This window comes from Pteropus alecto, unplaced genomic scaffold, assembly GCF_000325575.1.
Source record: "Pteropus alecto unplaced genomic scaffold, ASM32557v1 scaffold78, whole genome shotgun sequence".
Classification (NCBI taxonomy): Eukaryota; Metazoa; Chordata; class Mammalia; order Chiroptera; family Pteropodidae; genus Pteropus; species Pteropus alecto.
Genome location: NW_006443124.1, coordinates 5007636 through 5027134, shown reverse-complemented (window position 1 = coordinate 5027134; position 19499 = coordinate 5007636). Strand labels below are relative to the sequence as shown.

The 19499-nt window shown below is 42.3% G+C and overlaps 3 protein-coding genes across 4 annotated transcripts in view; 2 read left to right on the top strand and 1 right to left on the bottom strand.

The window, feature by feature from the left end:
- The window catches only part of HARS (histidyl-tRNA synthetase), a 10864-nt gene extending 5431 nt beyond the window's left edge, over positions 1–5433 (bottom strand). Inside the window, exons 1-3 of the mRNA XM_006923035.3 lie at positions 5245–5433; positions 4879–4968; positions 1767–1886 (exon numbers count right to left, since the gene is read on the bottom strand). Of these exons, the coding sequence (XP_006923097.1) occupies positions 1767–1886; positions 4879–4968; positions 5245–5334 (300 nt within the window). The 5' untranslated portion in view covers positions 5335–5433. The remainder of the gene's footprint in view (positions 1–1766; positions 1887–4878; positions 4969–5244) is intronic.
- Positions 5434–5475: 42 nt separating this feature from the next.
- HARS2 (histidyl-tRNA synthetase 2, mitochondrial) lies at positions 5476–12935 on the top strand. 2 transcript variants are annotated; one of them, XR_003043453.1, is made up of 14 exons: positions 5476–5778; positions 6984–7058; positions 7320–7439; positions 7560–7655; positions 8375–8500; positions 8606–8713; positions 8971–9069; positions 9385–9478; positions 9809–9936; positions 10029–10271; positions 10412–10528; positions 10747–10893; positions 11307–11566; positions 12795–12935. XR_003043453.1 is itself a non-coding variant. In XM_006923036.3 (13 exons), exons 1-13 carry the CDS (start codon positions 5671–5673, stop codon positions 11364–11366), a joined length of 1521 nt encoding a protein of 506 aa, XP_006923098.1. In that variant the 5' UTR covers positions 5476–5670; the 3' UTR covers positions 11367–12082. The 2 variants fall into 2 exon arrangements, 1 of the variants encoding a protein (XP_006923098.1); XM_006923036.3 differs by lacking the exon at positions 12795–12935 and having other exon boundaries at positions 11307–12082.
- Positions 12936–12945: 10 nt separating this feature from the next.
- ZMAT2 (zinc finger matrin-type 2) lies at positions 12946–18455 on the top strand. The gene is made up of 6 exons (XM_006923037.3): positions 12946–12963; positions 13297–13390; positions 14445–14568; positions 15815–15888; positions 16602–16747; positions 17430–18455. Exons 1-6 carry the CDS (start codon positions 12946–12948, stop codon positions 17571–17573), a joined length of 600 nt encoding a protein of 199 aa, XP_006923099.1. The 3' UTR covers positions 17574–18455.
- The last annotated feature ends 1044 nt before the right edge of the window (positions 18456–19499 follow it).

Below are 19499 nucleotides of genomic sequence, written 5' to 3'. Positions count from 1 at the left end.
TTGTGACAGAGCTGAAGTACCATTTTTAAAAGCTGTGTAATATTCCTTCCTTCCTAGGTTACACTGTTAGCTGTTTAGGTTATTACAATTTTTAAAAATGTTCCATAACATTTCAACAAATATATTTGGGTACATGTTTTCTTCTTTTGAATATTTTTTTCTGAGGATAAACTCCTCAGAGTAGATTATTAGATCAAAAAACATAAATGTTTTTCTGACGCCAGAGATTTGAACAACGTCAAAAGCAGTCCTTGCCCTGTGATGTCTTCAACAAAGTGGTAACTTATTTCACCTACTAGTTGGCAAAGTTTAAAAAGCCTGAATATTCCCAGTATGTAGAAACAGAAATGCTCATGCATTGATTTGTGTTATGGGCTGAATTGTGTCTCCCTCAAAATTCATATATCAAAGTCCTATCCCCTAGTAACCTCAGAATGTGACTATATTTGGAGATAGGATCTTTAAAGAGGTAATTAAGTTAAAATGTGGTCATTAGGCTAGGCCCTAATCCATTATAACTAGTGTCCTTATAAAAGAGGAAATATGGACACAGATAGAGGGAAGATGATGTGAAGATACAAGGGAAAAATATCTACAAGTCATGGAGAGAGGCCTGGAACAGATGCTTCCCTCGCAGCCCTCTGAAGGAACCATCAACCCTGCTGATACCTTATCTCACACTTCTAGCCTTTAGACAATACATTTCTGTCAACTAAGCCGCCAGTCTATGGTACTTTGGTATGGCAGCCCTAGCAAACTAATACAGTTGGTAAAAATATAAATGAGTACAATCTTTTGACCCAGCAATTCCATTTCTATGAATTTAGCCTGCAGATAAATACTCGCCAGTACTAGACATTGTTCCAAGCGCTGAATATATATCAATAAACAAGACAAAAGCAGTCCATATCCTGATGGATCTTCTATACTAGTGCAAAGAGACAGGCAATACACTAATGCAAGGAAACATTAACAGATAATTTCATATAGTAATAACTGCTCTAAAGGATATAAAACAGGTCGATGTGATAGACAAGGGCTACTTTAGACAAGGAAGTTGGAGAAGATTACTTGAGAAATATCATTTCAGCTGAGATCTGAAATTAAAATCTGCAATCTCTAATCTGAAATTAAAGTCATGCAAAGAGGTAGGGGAAAAGAAAATTCAGGAAGAGGGAAGAGCAAGAACAAAAGACCTGAGATAGAAATGTATTTAGTATGTTCCAGGAATGGAAAGAAACCAGAGGAGCATAATGGGCAAGGGGAAGAATAGTATGGGATGAGGTGGGAATGGTAGGCAGTAGCCAGATCATGTAGGCTTGTAAAGAGTTTGGATTTTATTATACATGCAATAGAAATCACTGGGGTTTAAGTAGGGAGTGATGCAACTTGTTTCCCACGTCCTCCTCCACCAACGGAGTCCATCAATAGGTGACTGGTTGGTTGCATATTTACACTTTGTATGTTTGGTTTGCATGTTTTTAGAAAACATCTCAAGTACAGGTACCATGGAATTCAATATAGATAGAACCTGTAACAACTTTCACTCCTAAGAAAGGCTCTTTTTTGAAAGCCCCTGGCCACAATCAAGGTAAATAAAAGGCAAGGCTTCTTCCTGAAAGCCAGTACCATCCCCTTTCTCATTGGAGAAAACTCTGATCATTGTCCACAACAGGAGAGAGACCTTTGGGCCTTCACTCTCTTGTTATCCTCTTGTTCACACGCCCTCTCTCCCACCATGCACTTTCTCCTCACCTATCCCTCACCTTTAGTTCAAATACAGGCGTATCAATTACTTCTGCACCATGGCGCTTGAAGCAGCTGATGATTACATCAAACACCTTCTCCCGAACTGCCATCTGCCGGGGACTGTAGTCTCTTGTTCCCTTGGAGTAAAAATCAGCCAAAGAACCAGGGATGGGATTTAAAAACGAACAAGAACAATAAGGTCTAGAAATAAAGAAGCATGACTTCCGTGATGACGAATGCAAATCTTACCCCAAACTTAGATTTTCCTACAGGCCACTGAGTTATAAGACAGGTACAACTATCCGCTATTCATCACCGCACCCATTTGCTATCACCCATTCCTTTAGCATGGTTCTATTTTCTAGAAATCTTAAAGTTCTATTCTCTGAAAATTTTTCCTAAAATCTCTTTTTCTGGGGTAACATTTTCCCACCTAATAGAAAACACCTACCTGATGACAGGCAGAGAACCAACTCAGACTGGCTTAAATAGTTTAACTCCAAATTTTACAAGTAATATTCTCTACCAACATAACTTAAAAAAAAAATCCTAATGAATTCTATTTATTCTCTAATTTGTTTCTGACAGCCTTATGACATGGGCTGGGCAGATACATTTTATAGATGAATTATAGGATGTTGAGAAGTTAAATCATTACTTAAGGCCACTCAGCAGGTTTGTGGCAGTCTGTGGACAAGACTCACTTTATTCACTTTTTGTGAAAATGTCTGCCACATACCCCAACCTTTAAAACAATATCTTGTCTTTCAATTTTTCTTTCAAATAAAAAAGGTGTTCTGTGAAAAGATCGGCTTACAACTCATACAATGGCAAAAGCGTTTTTCCTATTTTGGAATGCAGCAGAAGCGCTTTATATGTACTTCCCATTTCATCACACAGACATTAATAAAAATGCACTCAAGGGTTGAGATTCAATAAAATTAATTTTTACTGTTTTATCAAGGACATTAAAACTGATTTTTTTTTTTTTTACTGTGAGTGCTTGAAAGTAAAGAACACAATGGCTATTAGTACAGTTTAGTGCCACTGTTTTGATTTGTGCTAAGACACTAGCAGTTCTACTCACCAGTGTTTTTGTACCTGCAGTGCAAATGAAGTAAAAAAAAAAAAGAAATAACACTATGAAAATAATTTTGACCATGAAGAGCCCTTGAAAGAGTACTGTCTCCATGATACCGTTTTGTTATTAACATGACTCACGTCAAGAAATGTGTTTCAACAAATTAAAGGAGAAAATAACTCTCCAGTATAATCTCATTTTCTTTTAGCATTATATTATGGAAAATTTTAAACATACATTATAGAGCATAATACAAAAGACCACCATGTATCTATTACCCTGTTTCAACTACCATCATCATCTGCTATTCTTATTTGATATAAGCCCCAACATTTTTTTCTATAGTACTTTAAAGTAAATCCCAGACATCAATCCTATCATTTCATCCATAAATATTTAAGATTCTCAAACCATAAAGATTAAAAAAAAAACAACCCACTACCTTTATTATAATCAATAAAACTAACACCAACCCTTCAATATTATCTAATGCCCAAGCCATGTTTAATTTTTCCCGATTGCCTCAATATCTTTTTATGGTTGGCTTGTTTGAATCAGATTCTAAATGAAGTGCATGTGCTGTATTTGGTTGATATGTTTCATGTCTATTTAATCTACAATAGTTTCCTTTTTTTTTTTACAGTTTCCTTTTTTAAAAAAAAAAAATGTCATTTATTTGTTGAGGAAATTGAGTCATTTGTCCTAAAGAATTTTTCTCATTCTAGATTTGGTTACCGATATACTCAATGTGTCATTTAATATGTTCCTCCATCTCTCATATTTCCAGTAAACTTGTTGGTCTGAAGACTTGATTAGATTCAGGTTAAATTTCCTTGGGAAGAATAATTCATAGATGGGGCTGTATACTTATTGCATCACATCAGGAGGAACAATGTCTGGTTGTCCTACCTTTAGTGACATCAAGATTGATCATTAGATTTAGGTGAAGCCAGCCTAATCTATCATCAATTTCCCACTAATCTTTTCACCTAATAGTTTGAATAACTATTGATAATCACATTGCCTTGGGATTTTACATTGTTTCCTTAACCTTTGAAATTTGTGTAGAAAGGACAGCTCCATGAATTTAGGAGTCCAAAGAATTAACCTTAAAAAGGGGAAATCTCAATGCCAGGAAGACAGATCATCTCCCCTCTCCTTTGAGTTCAATTTCACACACATTCACTGAATATCTATTTAATTCCAAGCACCTGATCTCAACCTCTCAGCATACATAAACCATGTGAATAACTAAAAGTCAGCAATAAATTAATGATAGAGATATACAGTAAGTGCCAAAGGAACCTAGATGAAGGGGTAGATATTTCCATTTATTGAACTTACAGGAAGTGGCATCTGAACTGAAATCTTCGAGAGTGAGCTAGGAATTTCCAACTGCATTCCACTCTCCTCTTTTCTATTTGGGTCTAGTCATACAGGTCTTTTTCTATTTCCTGGAAACTACCAAGGTTCTTTTCTGCTTCAGGTGTCCATACTACACTTGGACCTATCTTCCTCACACTCTTCCCCTCACTATCTCCCACTCATCTGTTAGGTTGATTAGTACATCACTTCTTCAGTGAGGCTTTCTCAAACTCCCTTATTTTTCTCAGATCATCCTTGTTATTTCTTTATATTACTTATCACAATTTGTAATTATATCTCTGCATAAGGAATTATTTGCATTAAAAGTCTGTTTCCTTCAGTAGAATATAAGCTCCAAGAGGGCAGAATATATTGTTCGTCATGCCATACTCACTGATTTGTATAGTGCTAGGCACATAGTAAGCACTCAGTAAATATTTACAGAATGGAAGAAGGAATAGCAGTAGCAGGCAGATTCCCCTAAGTATCCAGCTGGCCTAGTTTCTGCCTTCACTTTGCCATCCCAGAATGACTCAGGAAGAGTCCAATCCAGCCTGGCAACTGTTGTTTTCTCTGCAGCATTTCATATCCTCAATGACCCGGTTCAGGGAAGCAAGGGATATGCATCCCTGTGAGTGGAATTAGAGACCCTCTCAGAGGCTTCCTAAAGGAATAATATTTACCTTGGGGGTTTTGAGCACAAACTTCTGTTTCCCTTCATCAGGGCCCAGCTGTGCCTTCAGTTTCAGTAGTTTTGCCACCTCCTCCTCGATCTGTGGAGGGAAAGTAGGTGCTGGGCTATCACATCTGCTACTCCCCTCCCTCCCACGACATTCATTCAGTATCCCTCCATAAGGTTCTGGAACAGATCTCTCTCCCCAGGCCTAGATTTGCTTCTTTTGGGTTCTACCCCGGCTACCTCACCACCCAGCCCGTCTTCCTCTATAAGCCGGGTCCCTTCTCCTCCATGTCCCTGTACACGGTGCAGACCACTCCAGTTCGACGTCCTCCCGGGCCTTGCTTTGGTCCCTCCCCTGCCACTGGGTCACCTGCTCGGCGCTGGCCTTCTGCTGTTTGAGTCCCCGTACATGCTCTCCCTGAAGTCGCACTAGCTCCTCCAACGCCGCACGCTCTGCCATACTGGCTGCTAACTGGTGAGGACTGGTGTCTAGATCCGTGGTGGTAGCCACAGCCTCAGCTCGGATGACTTCCGGCCGTCGAGTAGGTGGCCCGCAAGCCTAGAGAGCCTCCGCCGGGCAAAACCACTTCCGGCTCCTACCGGAAGTGTCCAAACTGAGAGGGAGCAGGGGAGGACACGAGACACCTTGCGGGATTTGGAAGGTTCAGAAGCGCTCGTCTCTTCTTTGGTGTTCGGGCTTCATCTTTACAGCTCTCTGCACCCTTTCTGGGGTCCGACGTGCCTTATTCTTAGGTCCTTTGCTTCCTGTCCTGGAAAGCTGGCCTCTTGCTGAACGATGCCCCAGCTCCGACTCCTGCACGGGAGGGCCTGGGCTACGCTGCTTGGCCAGCTCCGGCAGTCGCCCCGTGTTGTGTACCTCCGGGCGGTCCATTCTCATAGCCAGGTGAGCCAGCCAGAGATAGCCCCGGTCTGTCGGGGCAGGATCTCTTGGTCTGTAAGCATGGACTTGCGACCTGTACTCCAATAGTATTACAGTCGGTTTTTATTGAGCGCCCACCATGTACTAAGCTAAGCGGTTTAGATGCTTTGTCATTTAATCCATTTAAGCAGTCTTGAGCGGTTGGGATTTTTATTAAAATCATACAGTTGAGGAAAAGGAGACTGCAAGGTTAAATGACTTAGCTATGGATATATAGTAAGAGAGAATTTTAATATAGGTCCACAATCCCTCATTTGAACCGGTTGAAGTAAGACATTAAAATTTCTTAAGCAAAATATATAAATATTCCCACTGAGATGATTAACGATCATAAGTAGACCTGAGTTCACTTTAGAATTTACCTTAAAATGACTAAAGAAAAAAACCGCACCATTTTTCAGAGATTTTTGGATTTTGGAATGGCAGAGGAGGGTTTGTGGACTTGAACTGCCATCCTTTGGAGCAGAGAATCCGCCAAAGTATATAACTACCACATTTTTTATATTTCTGGAAGGCTGGAAGGGCATTCAGTCTGCTGATAATAAACAACATCACTAATTCTATTTTACCTTGTGAAGGACCCTGTTTTTTTTTTTTAGCAAATGCTTTGTGGACGAACAGGGCTTATAGCTTTGTTATTAATTTTCAGTCATAGCATCTTTACAAACTGTTTATTTATTTTTCCAATCAGCAAATCCATTCTTTTTCATTCTACAGGTATATTCTTTGTCCTTGGGCTGGTTCTCTTCTCTCTTCAAGTTACGTTTTCCCTGTGTCCAAGCCTAATGGCCATTAATACCTTATTAAAAATTGATTTTGCTCTTTGAACAAGAGCTGAGAACTGGAAAAGATCACTCTAATCCCTGCCCCTAGAATGTTGATGATAGTAGTGGTGGGTTGTTCTTTGCCTTCATTGTTCTCAGGTTCTTAAACTTTTCCAGATGATCTTGTGTAGTATAGACCTGACCTCATGTGTATTACATATATAGACTGTAGATCCAACATGGGTATTTGGAGGGGGACTGAGACTGGGATAGATAAAATAGTGTTCAGGGTTCCTGTTGCTCAGGGCCAAAGACCTTTGCAGGTTGGTGGTCCACAGGGCCAGAGATGTCATAGGTCTGGCCAGTCTTGAGAGGAGCCACATCTCATATTTCTTCTTCTGCCAGGTTTCAGAGGCAGTGTTAACATCCCAACTGAAACCACATCAAGAGAAATCAAATATTATTATCAAGACTCCAAAGGTAATTCCCTTGGCCCCATGCTGTCCCATTAGAGTGCCTTGGAGGACTGCCCTCTGCTCTGACTTTCTCTTCTTAGCCTCTTTGAATGTCTTTTTAGACTACTTAAAAGAAAGAATAATTTTCACTATTCTTGAGGTATTGGGGCTTAGAGTTATCTGAACTCTCAACTCCAGACCTTATAATATAGATGTAGTTTAACTCTTTGTCTTACATTGACTTGTTTTTATCTTTGTTTTCACTATGGCTGCTTTTGCTTTCTAGGGGACCAGAGATCTTAGTCCCCAGCAGATGGTGGTGAGGGAGAAAATTCTTGATACTGTTGTTAGCTGCTTTAAACGTCATGGAGCAAAAGGGTTGGATACCCCAGCATTTGAGCTAAAGGTAAGAGGAAAAGAGAGCTGGAACCCCATTATTTCACCTGCCTTCATTTCCTGAGGGGCTTCTAGCCTATGTTCTGGAGTCCTCTTTTGAACTGTGGCGCTTTCTGTGTGACCCCTGCAGGAAATGCTCACTGAGAAATACGGAGAGGACTCTGGGCTCATCTATGATCTGAAGGATCAGGGTGGAGAGCTGTTGTCCCTGCGCTATGACCTTACTGTATCCTTCTGGGTGCTGGAGCCTGAATTATCTCTTTCCAAACCCAGACAGCTTTCTCTGACAAAAAGGACAAGAATGACTGTGAGACCATAAAGGTCTCTTGGCATGAGTCTTTACTTCTAGTTTCTCCCAGAAGGCTACCCTGCCAGCAGAACCTGATCTGGAGCACTGTGATTTAACTGTAATGTGTATCAGAATCCCTTGGGGAAACTTGCAGATACACAGATTCCTGGCTCCCAGCCCCAGATATTCCTAATTCTGTAGCTGACGTGGGGTTCAGCATGCCGCATTTCAAACAGGCAGCTGGGTAATTAAGATGCAAGTGGTCCTTGACCTACAGTTTAAGAAACATTGACATAAAAGTTGTAAGCAAATTGAAGTTCTGAAGCTTAACTATTTTGAGATGGTTGAGAATTGATCCAAATGGGAGGGAATGGCCTAGTCTTGAAATTCTTGGGTCATTTCTCTCTGCTTTTCCTGCTTTCTGCTGAACTTGTAATTTTGTTAGGTGGGATTTCTTCATTTGACACTGTTCTATATATATTGAGTGCCAAGTATTGCTAGGCCTTGGAGATAGTAGGAAACAAGACAGAGAAGATAGGTGTTCTCATCCTAGTGGATGGGATCTAATTGATAAAGGCATAATCCTCTCAAATGTCTTTACACTGGTCCTAAGTTTTGGATGTAGTGTCCCTTCCTCCTTAACCTATTTATGTGAGGTCCCTTTCGCTCGTTATCTGGCCATGAATAAACTGAAGAAGATGAAACGCTACCATGTTGGAAAGGTGTGGCGGCGGGAGAGCCCAACCATAGTCCAAGGCCGCTACAGAGAGTTCTGCCAGTGTGTAAGTGACCAGAAGGAGGCACCATGGTTTGATAGTTCTGGGGGTCACAACCTGGGAACCAGCTACTCAGTGGAGATTTTTTTCCTGTCTTTTTCTTTGCTGTAGGATTTTGACATTGCTGGTCAGTTTGATCCTATGATCCCTGATGCAGAATGTTTGAAAATCATCTGTGAAATCCTGAGTGGGTTGCAGCTAGGGGACTTTCTCATTAAGGTGAGGCCAGGGCTCAGAACTGAGGGGAGAAGTTGGGATTTGGCCTGATGCTGCCTCAAAACATAGATGACCCCAGCCTTTAAGCCTGCAGTTCTAGGACTTTCTTAGTATAGTTGTTGCATTTCATATATATCTATATCGTCATCCTGTGAAATTTCCTTTCCTTCCCTTTTATGAGTTAGTAGAATAGGGACTGCTATTGTTTTGAGGGAAAGGGCGTTGACAAGGCACTTAGGTTACTTCCATTAAGTTCACAGGTCAATGACCGGAGGGTTTTGGATGGGATGTTTGCTGTCTGTGGTGTTCCTGAAAGCAAGTTCCATGCCATCTGCTCATCGATAGACAAACTAGACAAGGTAACAAAGAAGACACACTTCAGTAGATCCTATCAGAGTGTCTGCCCTGCCCTCAAATTTATAACTCTAGAGAAAAATAAGGAGATATTGGCTAGAAGTGAGCTATTTCTGGGAGGAAGGTAAGGAGCCATTCTAAAGCCAGACCTGAGTTTGACTGTGCAGTGGGGATTGTGACTGAATTTTTTAAGCCGTTTCTAATTTTGTTGAGTATAGTATTAGGTACTCATGACACATGCTGAGTGAAAGTGAGATATTCTTTTCCACTTATAGAAAGAAGGATCTTGGGGCTGGGCTAATGTTTGGGTGTTTGTGCAGATATCTTGGAAAGATGTGAGACATGAGATGGTGGCAAAGAAAGGCCTGGCTCCTGAAGTGGCTGATCGAATTGGGGACTATGTCCAATGTCATGGTAAGAACCAGGGTTTCAGAGCTATATCATAGAACCAGAGTAAAGGTGATATGTGTACAGCTTCTAACTCTAAAGCATCTCCTTTCTGTAGATGTGTTAAGCTCCAGAGCCTGGCCTGAATTTAATTTCCCTTTTACTTATCGTAACCACCTATGTCTTCAGATGGCAAAGTTAGAGGCAAGGAGGAGAATCAGGTCATATGAGATCAGGATCTTATTGTTTTTTTTAAGAAAAGGAAGAGGACCACCTGGAGCACATTAGGGATAAATTTGGGTGAAACACATCTAGGTGAATAGCGCAGACCTTATTTCTCCCCACATGTCTTCCCAGGTGGAGTGTCCTTGGTAGAGGAAATGTTCCAGGATCCTAGAATATCTCAGAACAAGCAGGCCCTCGAGGGTCTGGGGGACCTGAAGCTGCTCTTTGAATACTTGACTTTATTTGGAGTTGCCGAGAAGGTAACTGAGTTGGGAATGGACCTCCTGCTGAGCTCTGAGATTCTCAGGGTCCTGAGTCTTGTCTGGGACTCACTATAGCCTTGTTCCCACAGATCTCATTTGACCTAAGTCTGGCTCGGGGCCTGGACTACTATACAGGAGTGATCTATGAAGCAATGCTGTTACAGACCCCAGCTCAGGCTGAGGAGGAGCCCCTGAATGTGGGCAGTGTGGCTGCTGGTGGGCGCTATGATGGACTAGTGGGCATGTTTGACCCTAAGGGCCACAATGTGCCATGTGTGGGGCTCAGCATTGGGGTAGAGCGAATCTTCTCCATTATGGAGCACAGGATGAAGGTAAGGGTAGAGTGGGGCTGGAAGCCTAGGAACTCTAATGTTTCTTGAAGTGCAGTTGGACTGTTTCTGATAATTATTTTTGTCCTGTCTTTTGGAGTGCAAAGGAAGCTTTTTAGTTTTACTTTCTTCTCTTTTATCAGACTTTTGGTGAAAAGATACGGACCACAGAGACGCAAGTGTTTGTGGCTACTCCACAGAAGAACTTTCTCCAAGAACGATTGAAGCTAATTGCAGAGCTTTGGGATGCTGGGATCAAGGTATGATGGAGCCAGTATCCAAGCCATCTAGGTATATGTGGAATTCAGGCACCAGGCCCATTTCTGTTTTATGCCTAGTGTGGAACTCAAGATCTTTCTAGTCTTTATTAAAGTGTCTTCTTAGAATGTGAGAGCTAGCTACTTATTTCTTTGGAAATGCTTGCCTGGGGCCTGAGTGGTGTGGTCACTTCTAAGACTCCTACTTTTATCCTTTTCAGGCAGAGCTGCTATATAAAAACAACCCTAAACTACTAACTCAGCTGCACTACTGTGAGAACATGGGCATTCCACTGGTAGTCATTATTGGTGAGCAAGAACTGAAAGAAGGGGTCATCAAGCTTCGTTCAGTGGCCAGTAGGGAGGAGGTAAGTGAAGCAGGCAGAAATAGAAAAGACCAAGTGTTCGACCTTTTTAGATTCTTTAAGAAATAATATTTCTGGCTGAGGAAATATCTCCACGGTGAAGAGTGATAGAGATAAATGAAGACCTATCCCAGGCAACCATTGTAGCCAATGATATTGGCTGGATAGGAATAAAAAGGAAATGAAACCTCAATGGGTATTTTGAGACTAATCAACAAGATAAACAGAGATAGGTATTTTGACCCCATTTAGTCTCGAGGGCTATATTCTCCAGGTCATCTTGAAGCCCATACTATTCCCTGCTGGTTGCAGAAGTCATGGAAGCAGATATAGAATAAAAGGAATCTGGGAAAGCAGTGGCTGAGGAGCTAGTATCACTCTCTAGTTTGTCAAATGAGGGTTCTCTTATATTTCAGGTGGCCATTAAACGGGAAAATCTTGTGGCTGAAATTCAGAAGCGACTGTCTGAGTCTTGATCCTTGCCTGATTGCCATCTGCTGCTCTTTGTAGAAAATGTTTCTTCTAGGACTGAGTTCCTGATGGACTTCAAACTGCCAGCCAGGATGGGTGACAAATGCTTCTGCCTTCTCCATCCTTCTTGGGTACAGAACTGTAAAAGGCCCTGAGGACTCCAGGACTATTGCAAGCAGCTATTCTGCATGGGCGCAGATGGCTGGTATGTGAAAGAGACCTGCTTAACTGCAGAGTCAGATGGCAGATTTGAAGTGTCATTGAATACTGCCAAGAGGTACTGAGATGTTTGCTGTGAGCAAGGCTCTGGGAAGTCACCTGAGAGAGGTGAACCATTGGGATCAGATGTCAGATACTTAGCCTTCCTCTGTACTGTGGCTTCTAAACCAGATTCTGGGGAATTTGTCCACAACCTGCTGTGGGCCTGTCCAAGTTTTTGGGAGACAGCAAAGAGGAGCAATCTCTGCTTTCTGCTTTGATTGAGGAAGAGATGCTATCCCAGGGGTGTAGCATCTCTTTAGTCCATCTGCTGTTAATAATACCAGGGCGAGGCTGTTGGATCATCTTGAATGTTGAACTTAGTAGGTGGCCTGACCAGATCTTTAAGATTTTTGAGACCATTTTCTGTGCCAGAATCGCTGCTGACTATTCCATGTCCTGTCATGGAGGTGACTGTTTTAGAAGTGGTTGGATGATATATTAAATAAAATATTTAATGTAGTAGTTTGGGTAATTTGTTATCAAGGGGTTGGTTTGCATAGAAAATGCTTGAAGGTACACTGAAGAATTCTAACCTTGAGCTAGGATTAACCTCCCTGGGGTGATATTTCTGTATTCAGTGAAGGGGACAGCCACAATTTTCCCCTGCACCCTCCACCCCTTGGAGATACAGTCGTGTTGCTAAATCAGCATATGGTGAACTATCTGACAGAGTTCTTCACCCTAGAGTGCTCCTGACAACTGGCCTTCTCAAGTCCAATCATGTTGTTTAAATTGTGCCCTATATTGAATGACTATAACGTTCCTCAGTTGGACATATGAGTTAATCATAGGATAATAGTATTGCTTCAATATAAGGAGACAAAAGTGCAAAAAGGTATCTATTGTGCTTTGGGAAGGCCGTAGCTTTTGCAAACACTTTGGTGTTGGGGGAACGGGGGCTTATCTTTAGTGTATACATAGATAAATGGGGCATCCGGCGCCTCTAATAACAGTGCTTTAGCCTTAACGAAAGCTTAGAAACTCTTAGAAATGCACGCAAAATTGATTAGAGGAAAGGGCACTGAGCCTCAGTTTCCTAGTTTGTAAAGTAGAAGAGTTGAACAGCTCTTCCATGCTTGTTTTGAATGCCGGGTCAAAAAAACGTTTGCACGCGCCCTTACTTCCGTGTTGCTTCATGCTCTCATTGCGCATGCGCCATTTTCTTGGAGCAGAGGCGGGGCCGACGGGCCTGTTTTAGAAGCCCTCCAGTGTTTAGCTGGTTTAGAACACGAGACACTCAGCTTATTGGAGGGCAAGCTTGCTTTACGGCGTAGGATCACTTTTTACGGCACTTTCCGGCTTCCCATTCACTTCGCGGTGAAGATGGCGTCGGGCAGCGGGGTAGGTGTTGTCTGTGAGGAGGAGGTTTGAGGAGGTCGGGAGGTAGCGGGTGGTTTCTCAACGCAGAATATCCTGCACCCCACTGGCTTCCCAACATCTCCTTGCGATTCTATGGCCCGGGTGCAAGAGCTTCCCCTTAAGGCCCTGGCGCAGGGTCAGTGGAATGGCGGAGGTCTCTCGGGTTGGGGTCCTGAGGCCACCTCAGCCTCTTGATGCGGTCCGGAGAGGCTTCGCTCTGGACAGTTACCAGGGCCGCCTTAGCGGTGATGATGCGATTTCTCTAGGGGTCCGACAAGATTAGCGACGAATCTCGAGGGGTTTTTTTCCTCACAGACAAAAAACTTGGACTTTCGCCGAAAGTGGGACAAAGATGAATATGAGAAGCTCGCCGAGAAGAGGCTCACGGAAGAGAGAGAAAAGAAGGATGGTGGGTGCCTGCTCTGTCAAGGGGTTAAGGGTATCGTAGAGGCGATGCAGAGGCGGGACAGCGGGTAGGGAGTTGAAATACACTGTCCTCTTACCCTGGCTGAGCGCTGCCTCCCTGGTCCTTGATTCTTCATATATAAAATGAGAGCGAGGAGATGTACTAAAGGGGTTTTGAGGTGCTTTCCAGCTCTGTTGTCCTCTGCTTTCTTGCCCTCCCTTTGTTTGGTTTATTTAGTACTTTCTCGAAATATGGAGAATGGAATCCATGGTAGTGACAGAGAAGTTAGCGGAGTATTTTGCTGGTGTGCCTTACTGCTCTTGAAGACCCCTTTTTTCACTTGAAATTACTTAAGGGGGAGAAGAACATTCCTGGCCCAAACAAAACCTTTTTTTATAGTCTGAGAAGAGCAAGGGTACCCAGAAGGTGCGATTGTTTAAGATGGTGCTTAGTGCTATTCTCTGTGCCTTGTACAATGTCAGGGAATTGGTACCTCTCTCCTAGAGATTCCACTCTACAGAAAGAAATGTCTGATTTTCTCACGTTTTCACATTTGTACATTTTTCTTTCACTTTACTTACAAACCACCTTACACACACTAACCTTTTTAGTTTTTATGTAACTTGTAGTGTTTGGCATGTAACAGGTAATTTCTAAACATTGGTTTTCTGTTTTTAAATTTTCCTCAGCTGTCAGGAGAGGTTATATCTGTGGTATCTGAAAGCATTAGAGTGTGCTTGCTCTTCTTTAAAAAGGTTGCTTTTTTTGAAATTCAGAACTCCTCCCTTCAATTCAGTTAATGAATAGAAAACATTGCCTTTAGACTTGTTGGTTTTAAAGTGGAGAAAAGCTGTAGCGAGTTAAGAGTTGCTTAACATTTTTCCTGTTCATATGCTCCCTAGCTGCTGCTAGAAGTGCCCATTACATTATATCCTTTGCTTCAGGTTTCAAAACAGAAATGAGAATAAATCTAGATTTTGGGTTTCACGCATGGCTTTTTCCTATCTGGTTGAAAGACTGCAATGTTGAGGGGACTTCTTTTCCCATTATATTTCAGGAAAACCAGTGCAACCAGTCAAGCGGGAGCTTCTCCGGCATAGGGACTACAAAGTGGATTTGGAATCTAAGCTTGGAAAGACCATTGTCATTACCAAGACCACTCCACAATCTGAGATGGGAGGGTGAGTGGCTTTTTCATCTTACTCTGTAGCCAGGAGTAGGTCTAATAAACTATGTTGTTTTTAGGTCTAATAAACTATGTTGTTTTAGAAGGGTTCATGGCCCCAGGTTAACAATCTTGTTGCTTGTAATTCCATTCTTAAATTTATTTTTCTTTATCTCCCATGGTCTCGGGTTAACATGATAATATCTTTAGTAGGGTGATCACTCTGTAGGCTTCTTCATATTAGCATTGTAACTACTTAATATCTTAAAAGGGATGATTTGTTCTCCTGCCAAGGAACAAATGAAAGAAAGGACTACTGAGGAGATTTCTAAAGGAGAAGTTAGGTGGAGCTAGAATGGAGTCTGGGAGCTGTTGATGGTGAATAAAGGGGGTTGAGGTTCCAGACTTGCTGTAAAGGCAGTAGTTGTTATGGATTGCCTGATTGTGCACCGTTCTCCTAGACCAAGACTATAACCTATAGGAAGAAGGGTCTCACAAGAACTCTTCATCCTTTTGCCTACTACCTCTCTGTTTAAGTTAGTTTTCCAGTAGGAAGGCAACACAGATAGCAGAGTGATACTTCTCTGAGCTACTTAGCAAATCAACTGTTGTCATCCTTTTCTGTATTAGTAATCTATTGCTATGTAAATTAACCCAAAATTTAGCAGCATAAAATAAATAGTTCACAGTTTCTGTGGGCGAGGAATCTGGGAAAGGCTTACCTAGGTGGTTCTGGCTCAGGGTCTCTCAAAAAGCTGAAATTAAGGTGTCTGCTGGGTCTGCATTCATTTGAGGTATAAGTGGGGCTGCAAGATCTTCCAACATCTGTCAACATGGCTTGGTTTGGCGACCTCAGTTCTTCATTCTATGGGCCTCTCCACAGTTCTTCTCACAACAAAACAAGTGGCTTTCCTAGAGCAAGTGATCCACATGGACAGACTAAGACAGAAGCCATGTTTTTTTTAATAACTTAATCTTGGAATTGACATAGCATCACTTTTGACATATTCTATTGGTCACGCAGACAAACCCTGTTACAAACTGGGAGAGGACTAAACGGCATAGAAATACCAGGAGGGTGGAGATCATTGTGGGGCCATCTCGAAGGTTAGCTACCACATTCTTCTAAGAGTTAAGGCTTTTTGGAAGTCAGAGGTACCTGTTTCTAAAAAGAATTTTTACCTAGAAGTACAAATTTCTTGGTTGAAACAAATAAGATCCTTAGAGCCCGATTTGACTCAAGTGCTATTTATGTTTGATAGGTATTACTGCAATGTCTGTGACTGTGTTGTGAAGGACTCCATCAACTTCCTGGATCACATTAATGGAAAGAAACGTAAGGCTCGGAGGTAGTTTGTGACTGGGGCTGGGATTGGGCTTTACAGTGGGGGGTCGGGGGAAGGGTTGGTTCTATTGTGCTCTTCCCTTCCCCTCTTTAATCTCCCCCTCCCCGCTTCTACCCCTGACCCATGGATGTTGCTGTTTCCCCTTAAGTACTGGATCTCTGAAGGCGAGGTGTCCCATCCCACATGCTCGTGGCGTGCACTCGGGGCCTGGTGCACCGAGGGCCTGGCACACCTGGGGTATGGTCCATGGCTCCACTTGGGGCGTGAACCCAGGAGCTTCTGCATGCAAAGCAGACGTGCTAACCACTACACTATGGAGCCATCCCTTATTTTGCCGTTTTTTTAATGCCTGGGGAATTCTCTAGTTGCCTTAGTGCAGGTTATCCTTTACTTATTATCTAATGTTTCTGGAGGCCATGAGGTAAGACACTGTTCGTGGCTCTCAACAAGCCAAAACCATGGACTCAGCTGTCCCCACTGACATATATCAGCTCAGTAATGGCAGTTGAAAGCCATCTGCATCTTGTTGTCTGGGGCTGCTGTTTCTGGGAACAAGTAAAGCCAAGGGAATTACTTTCAGCTATGATTTTTTTTTGCTTTGTGTTTTATGAGAAGATGGTTTTTAAAGATGTCAGGAAAAGACTTTTTGAGGGGCTGCAGGTGTTATAACGACCATACCTTCTTCACTGCTAATCCCACCCAGATCAGCGGAACCTGGGCATGTCTATGCGTGTGGAACGTTCCACCTTGGATCAGGTGAAAAAACGTTTTGAAGTCAATAAGAAGAAGATGGAAGAGAAGCAGAAGGATTATGATTTTGAGGAAAGGATGAAGGAGCTCAGAGAAGAGGTCAGGCTCTACTGTCTTCCCTCTCCCTCCCCCAGCTTAGAATTTTATGTTATGAATCACAGGGAGGCTTTCTTCCTCATTCCATTGTCACCCCTAGAGGATAGCTGTAGTTCCTGAATTTCTGTATATTAGGAGAAACATTGCCCTTGTTTGGGACTCTGAAGGAGATGGCTCCTGGATTCTCTAGGCCATACTTTTTTTTTTTTTTACTACAGAGGGGATTAACTAAATGCACTTAGTCCCCAGGAGGCCCATGGAACCAGGCTGACTGGATCAAATTCTGTTTCCTACATTCACGGGCTATGGATATATAACCTGTTCGTGCCTCAGTTTCCCCATATTAGAGATCTTAGTATATAATCTGTATAAAGCACTTAGATCAGTTCCTGACATATACTACATTCCCCAGAATATTAAATTCTATTAAATAGTTTTGCTCCCATAATCTTGTTAAGAATTAGAAATGAACTGGAAAGTCGGAATGAGAACTGCTCTCCACAAGCTGAAACTTTTCTTTATTATCCCTTATAGTCTTTACTGTGGCTTTTCCTTTGCTCTTGCAGTTTTACTTGTCTTTAACTATTTTCTCCTAAAGATAGAAAGGAATCTTGAAGCTCATCTGTCTCTTTCAACAATGTTTGGCTCAGGAGTCTGAACTGATTCTGTATGATTTCCCTCCTAGGAGGAAAAGGCCAAAGCCTACAAGAAAGAGAAACAGAAGGAGAAGAAAAGGAGGGCTGAGGAGGACTTGACATTTGAGGAGGATGATGAAATGGCAGCTGTGATGGGCTTCTCTGGCTTTGGTTCCACAAAGAAGAGTTACTGAGGCTTTCTATGTTTGGCCCTTTCCTGGGCTTAACTTTGTGTGTGTGCGTGGGGTCATTTTTTGGGGAGTCCTTAAGAGTGGCAATGGGGAGGGCTAGAGGGTGGGCATTTGTGGTTTCCCTCTACCTTGAGAGAGAGCACAGGAGGCAGAGGTAATGCAGTGGCATATTCCTTCAGCCTCAGTGTATCACTGGAGTCACAGGACCTCTGCTCATCTGAGTTCCCAATAAAAAAAAAAAAAAAAATCATCCTCTTCTGAGGCTGCTTCCCAGAAACTTCTCCTGCATCTTTCCCTCTTCATCTATCGAATCTCCTCTCTGAGCATCTGACATTTTTCCTGTGTTCTGCCTTTGTTTTAATTTTGACTTTCGCTTAGCCTGCAGCGAAAGTTCTCTGGGTCCCCAGTCTCTAATTGATACTATATCCTTGACCAGCCCCCCCTCCCCTTTCCCTCATCTCTCACTGTGGTTCTTTGGCTGCCTGTGCATGCATGTGTACTTCTGCCTGGGTCAGTGGTATGTGTGGATGTGTGTGCATGAATCTGTCACATAGAGGGAACCTCAGCATTGCTGCCTTGGGGCCTGATGTTCTCAGTTTCCTCAGTGCATGTAACAGGAAATTAAATGGGATGAGTGGTGTGGTTTTTGTTGTTTTTTTTTTTTACTTTCGTTTTTTTTTTCATATCTAGACTGTTTAGCTTTTCATGTTTGTTTTATTTTATTGAGGATTACTCTGTTTTTGTCTTCCTTGTGAACAGGCTCTTGGAAGAACCTGTTCGATGCAAAAAAGAAAAAGGAAAAAAAAAAACCTCATATGGGAGCCCTTGGGTCTCAGAGGCTGTTCAACATGTACAATAAATGGCATTGACTGGGCCTGTTTCACATTTTGTGGGAACATTCCATATTCTTCCCTGTGTGTTGTTTTTTCTTCCCACACCAAGGATTTCCATGTAGAGTTTATTCTTTCTTCTCCCTTCAGTTGAGCCCTGTCACTTTCTTCCCCTAGGTTCCTTCAGCCTGAGTTGTGTTTTCCGCTGATGGGATCTGTGTCTAGAGGAGTTTGACCAAATATTTTCCTGTAATTTTAGCCTCCTTTGATCTTGTTTTTGAAACAGCAGAGCTCAGGGTTGAATTTAATGCTTTTCTTACTATGGCAGTTAGGTTAGGCACAGGGTTACTCATTCTTGGCACCGCTGACATTTGGGGCTAATTCTTTGTGTAATTCTTTTTGCATTATAGGATGTTTAGCAGTATCCCTAGCCTCCACTCATTGGATGCCAGTAGCACCCCTTCCCCAAATTATGACAACTAAAGATGTCTGTGTCCCTGGGAGGAGTAGGAGTGAAATCCATTCTCCCAGCCCCATTGAGAACCATTGGGAAGCTGCCTTCCCTACTTTGGTCTAACTTGAGAATTAGATGGCACAGACTGGTTAACTAAAGAAAAAACAACTTTGATACTCCCTGGATCGGGTACAGTACTAGGTCCCATGGATGCAGAGGGAGAAAAAAAAATCAGTCCTTTAAGAAAACAAAAGTTATACAAACTCCAAACAGGTTAGTTCTGTAATAATTTTAGCTAGTTCTATACCCTGAAAATCAGGCTCTTAGGTTAACAAGGCCACCACCATATGGTTTATTTACATTCTCTGCCTCATCTAGTTCCACTGAACACCTTTAGCATCTGAACCACTTGTGGGTCTCCAAAAGTACCATACTCTTGCCTTTGGGCTTTTGTACAAATTTCCCTTTTTGTCCAGCATGTCTTTTGCCTATTTTATTTCTGATGCTGAATCTTGCCACTGGGAACACTGAGTGTATCTGTCTATTGGCTAAAGCCCTGGCTCAAAGTTTTACATACAGTATTTGTTGCCCAACTGCGGGCTGGTTAGCGGGTGCTTGCTTTGTCATGATTATGTGCTCTATAGG

Excerpts from the sequence above, each read along its gene's own strand:
- HARS2 (XM_006923036.3), top strand. The coding sequence starts at position 5,671 with ATGCCCCAGCTCCGACTCCTGCACGGGAGGGCCTGGGCTACGCTGCTT. Across the intron at positions 7,440-7,559 it reads CCCCAGCATTTGAGCTAAAG|GAAATGCTCACTGAGAAATA; the intron begins GTAAGAGGAAAA and ends TGACCCCTGCAG. Across the intron at positions 10,894-11,306 it reads CAGTGGCCAGTAGGGAGGAG|GTGGCCATTAAACGGGAAAA; the intron begins GTAAGTGAAGCA and ends CTTATATTTCAG.
- ZMAT2 (XM_006923037.3), top strand. Across the intron at positions 13,391-14,444 it reads AGAGAGAGAAAAGAAGGATG|GAAAACCAGTGCAACCAGTC; the intron begins GTGGGTGCCTGC and ends ATTATATTTCAG. Across the intron at positions 15,889-16,601 it reads TCACATTAATGGAAAGAAAC|ATCAGCGGAACCTGGGCATG; the intron begins GTAAGGCTCGGA and ends AATCCCACCCAG.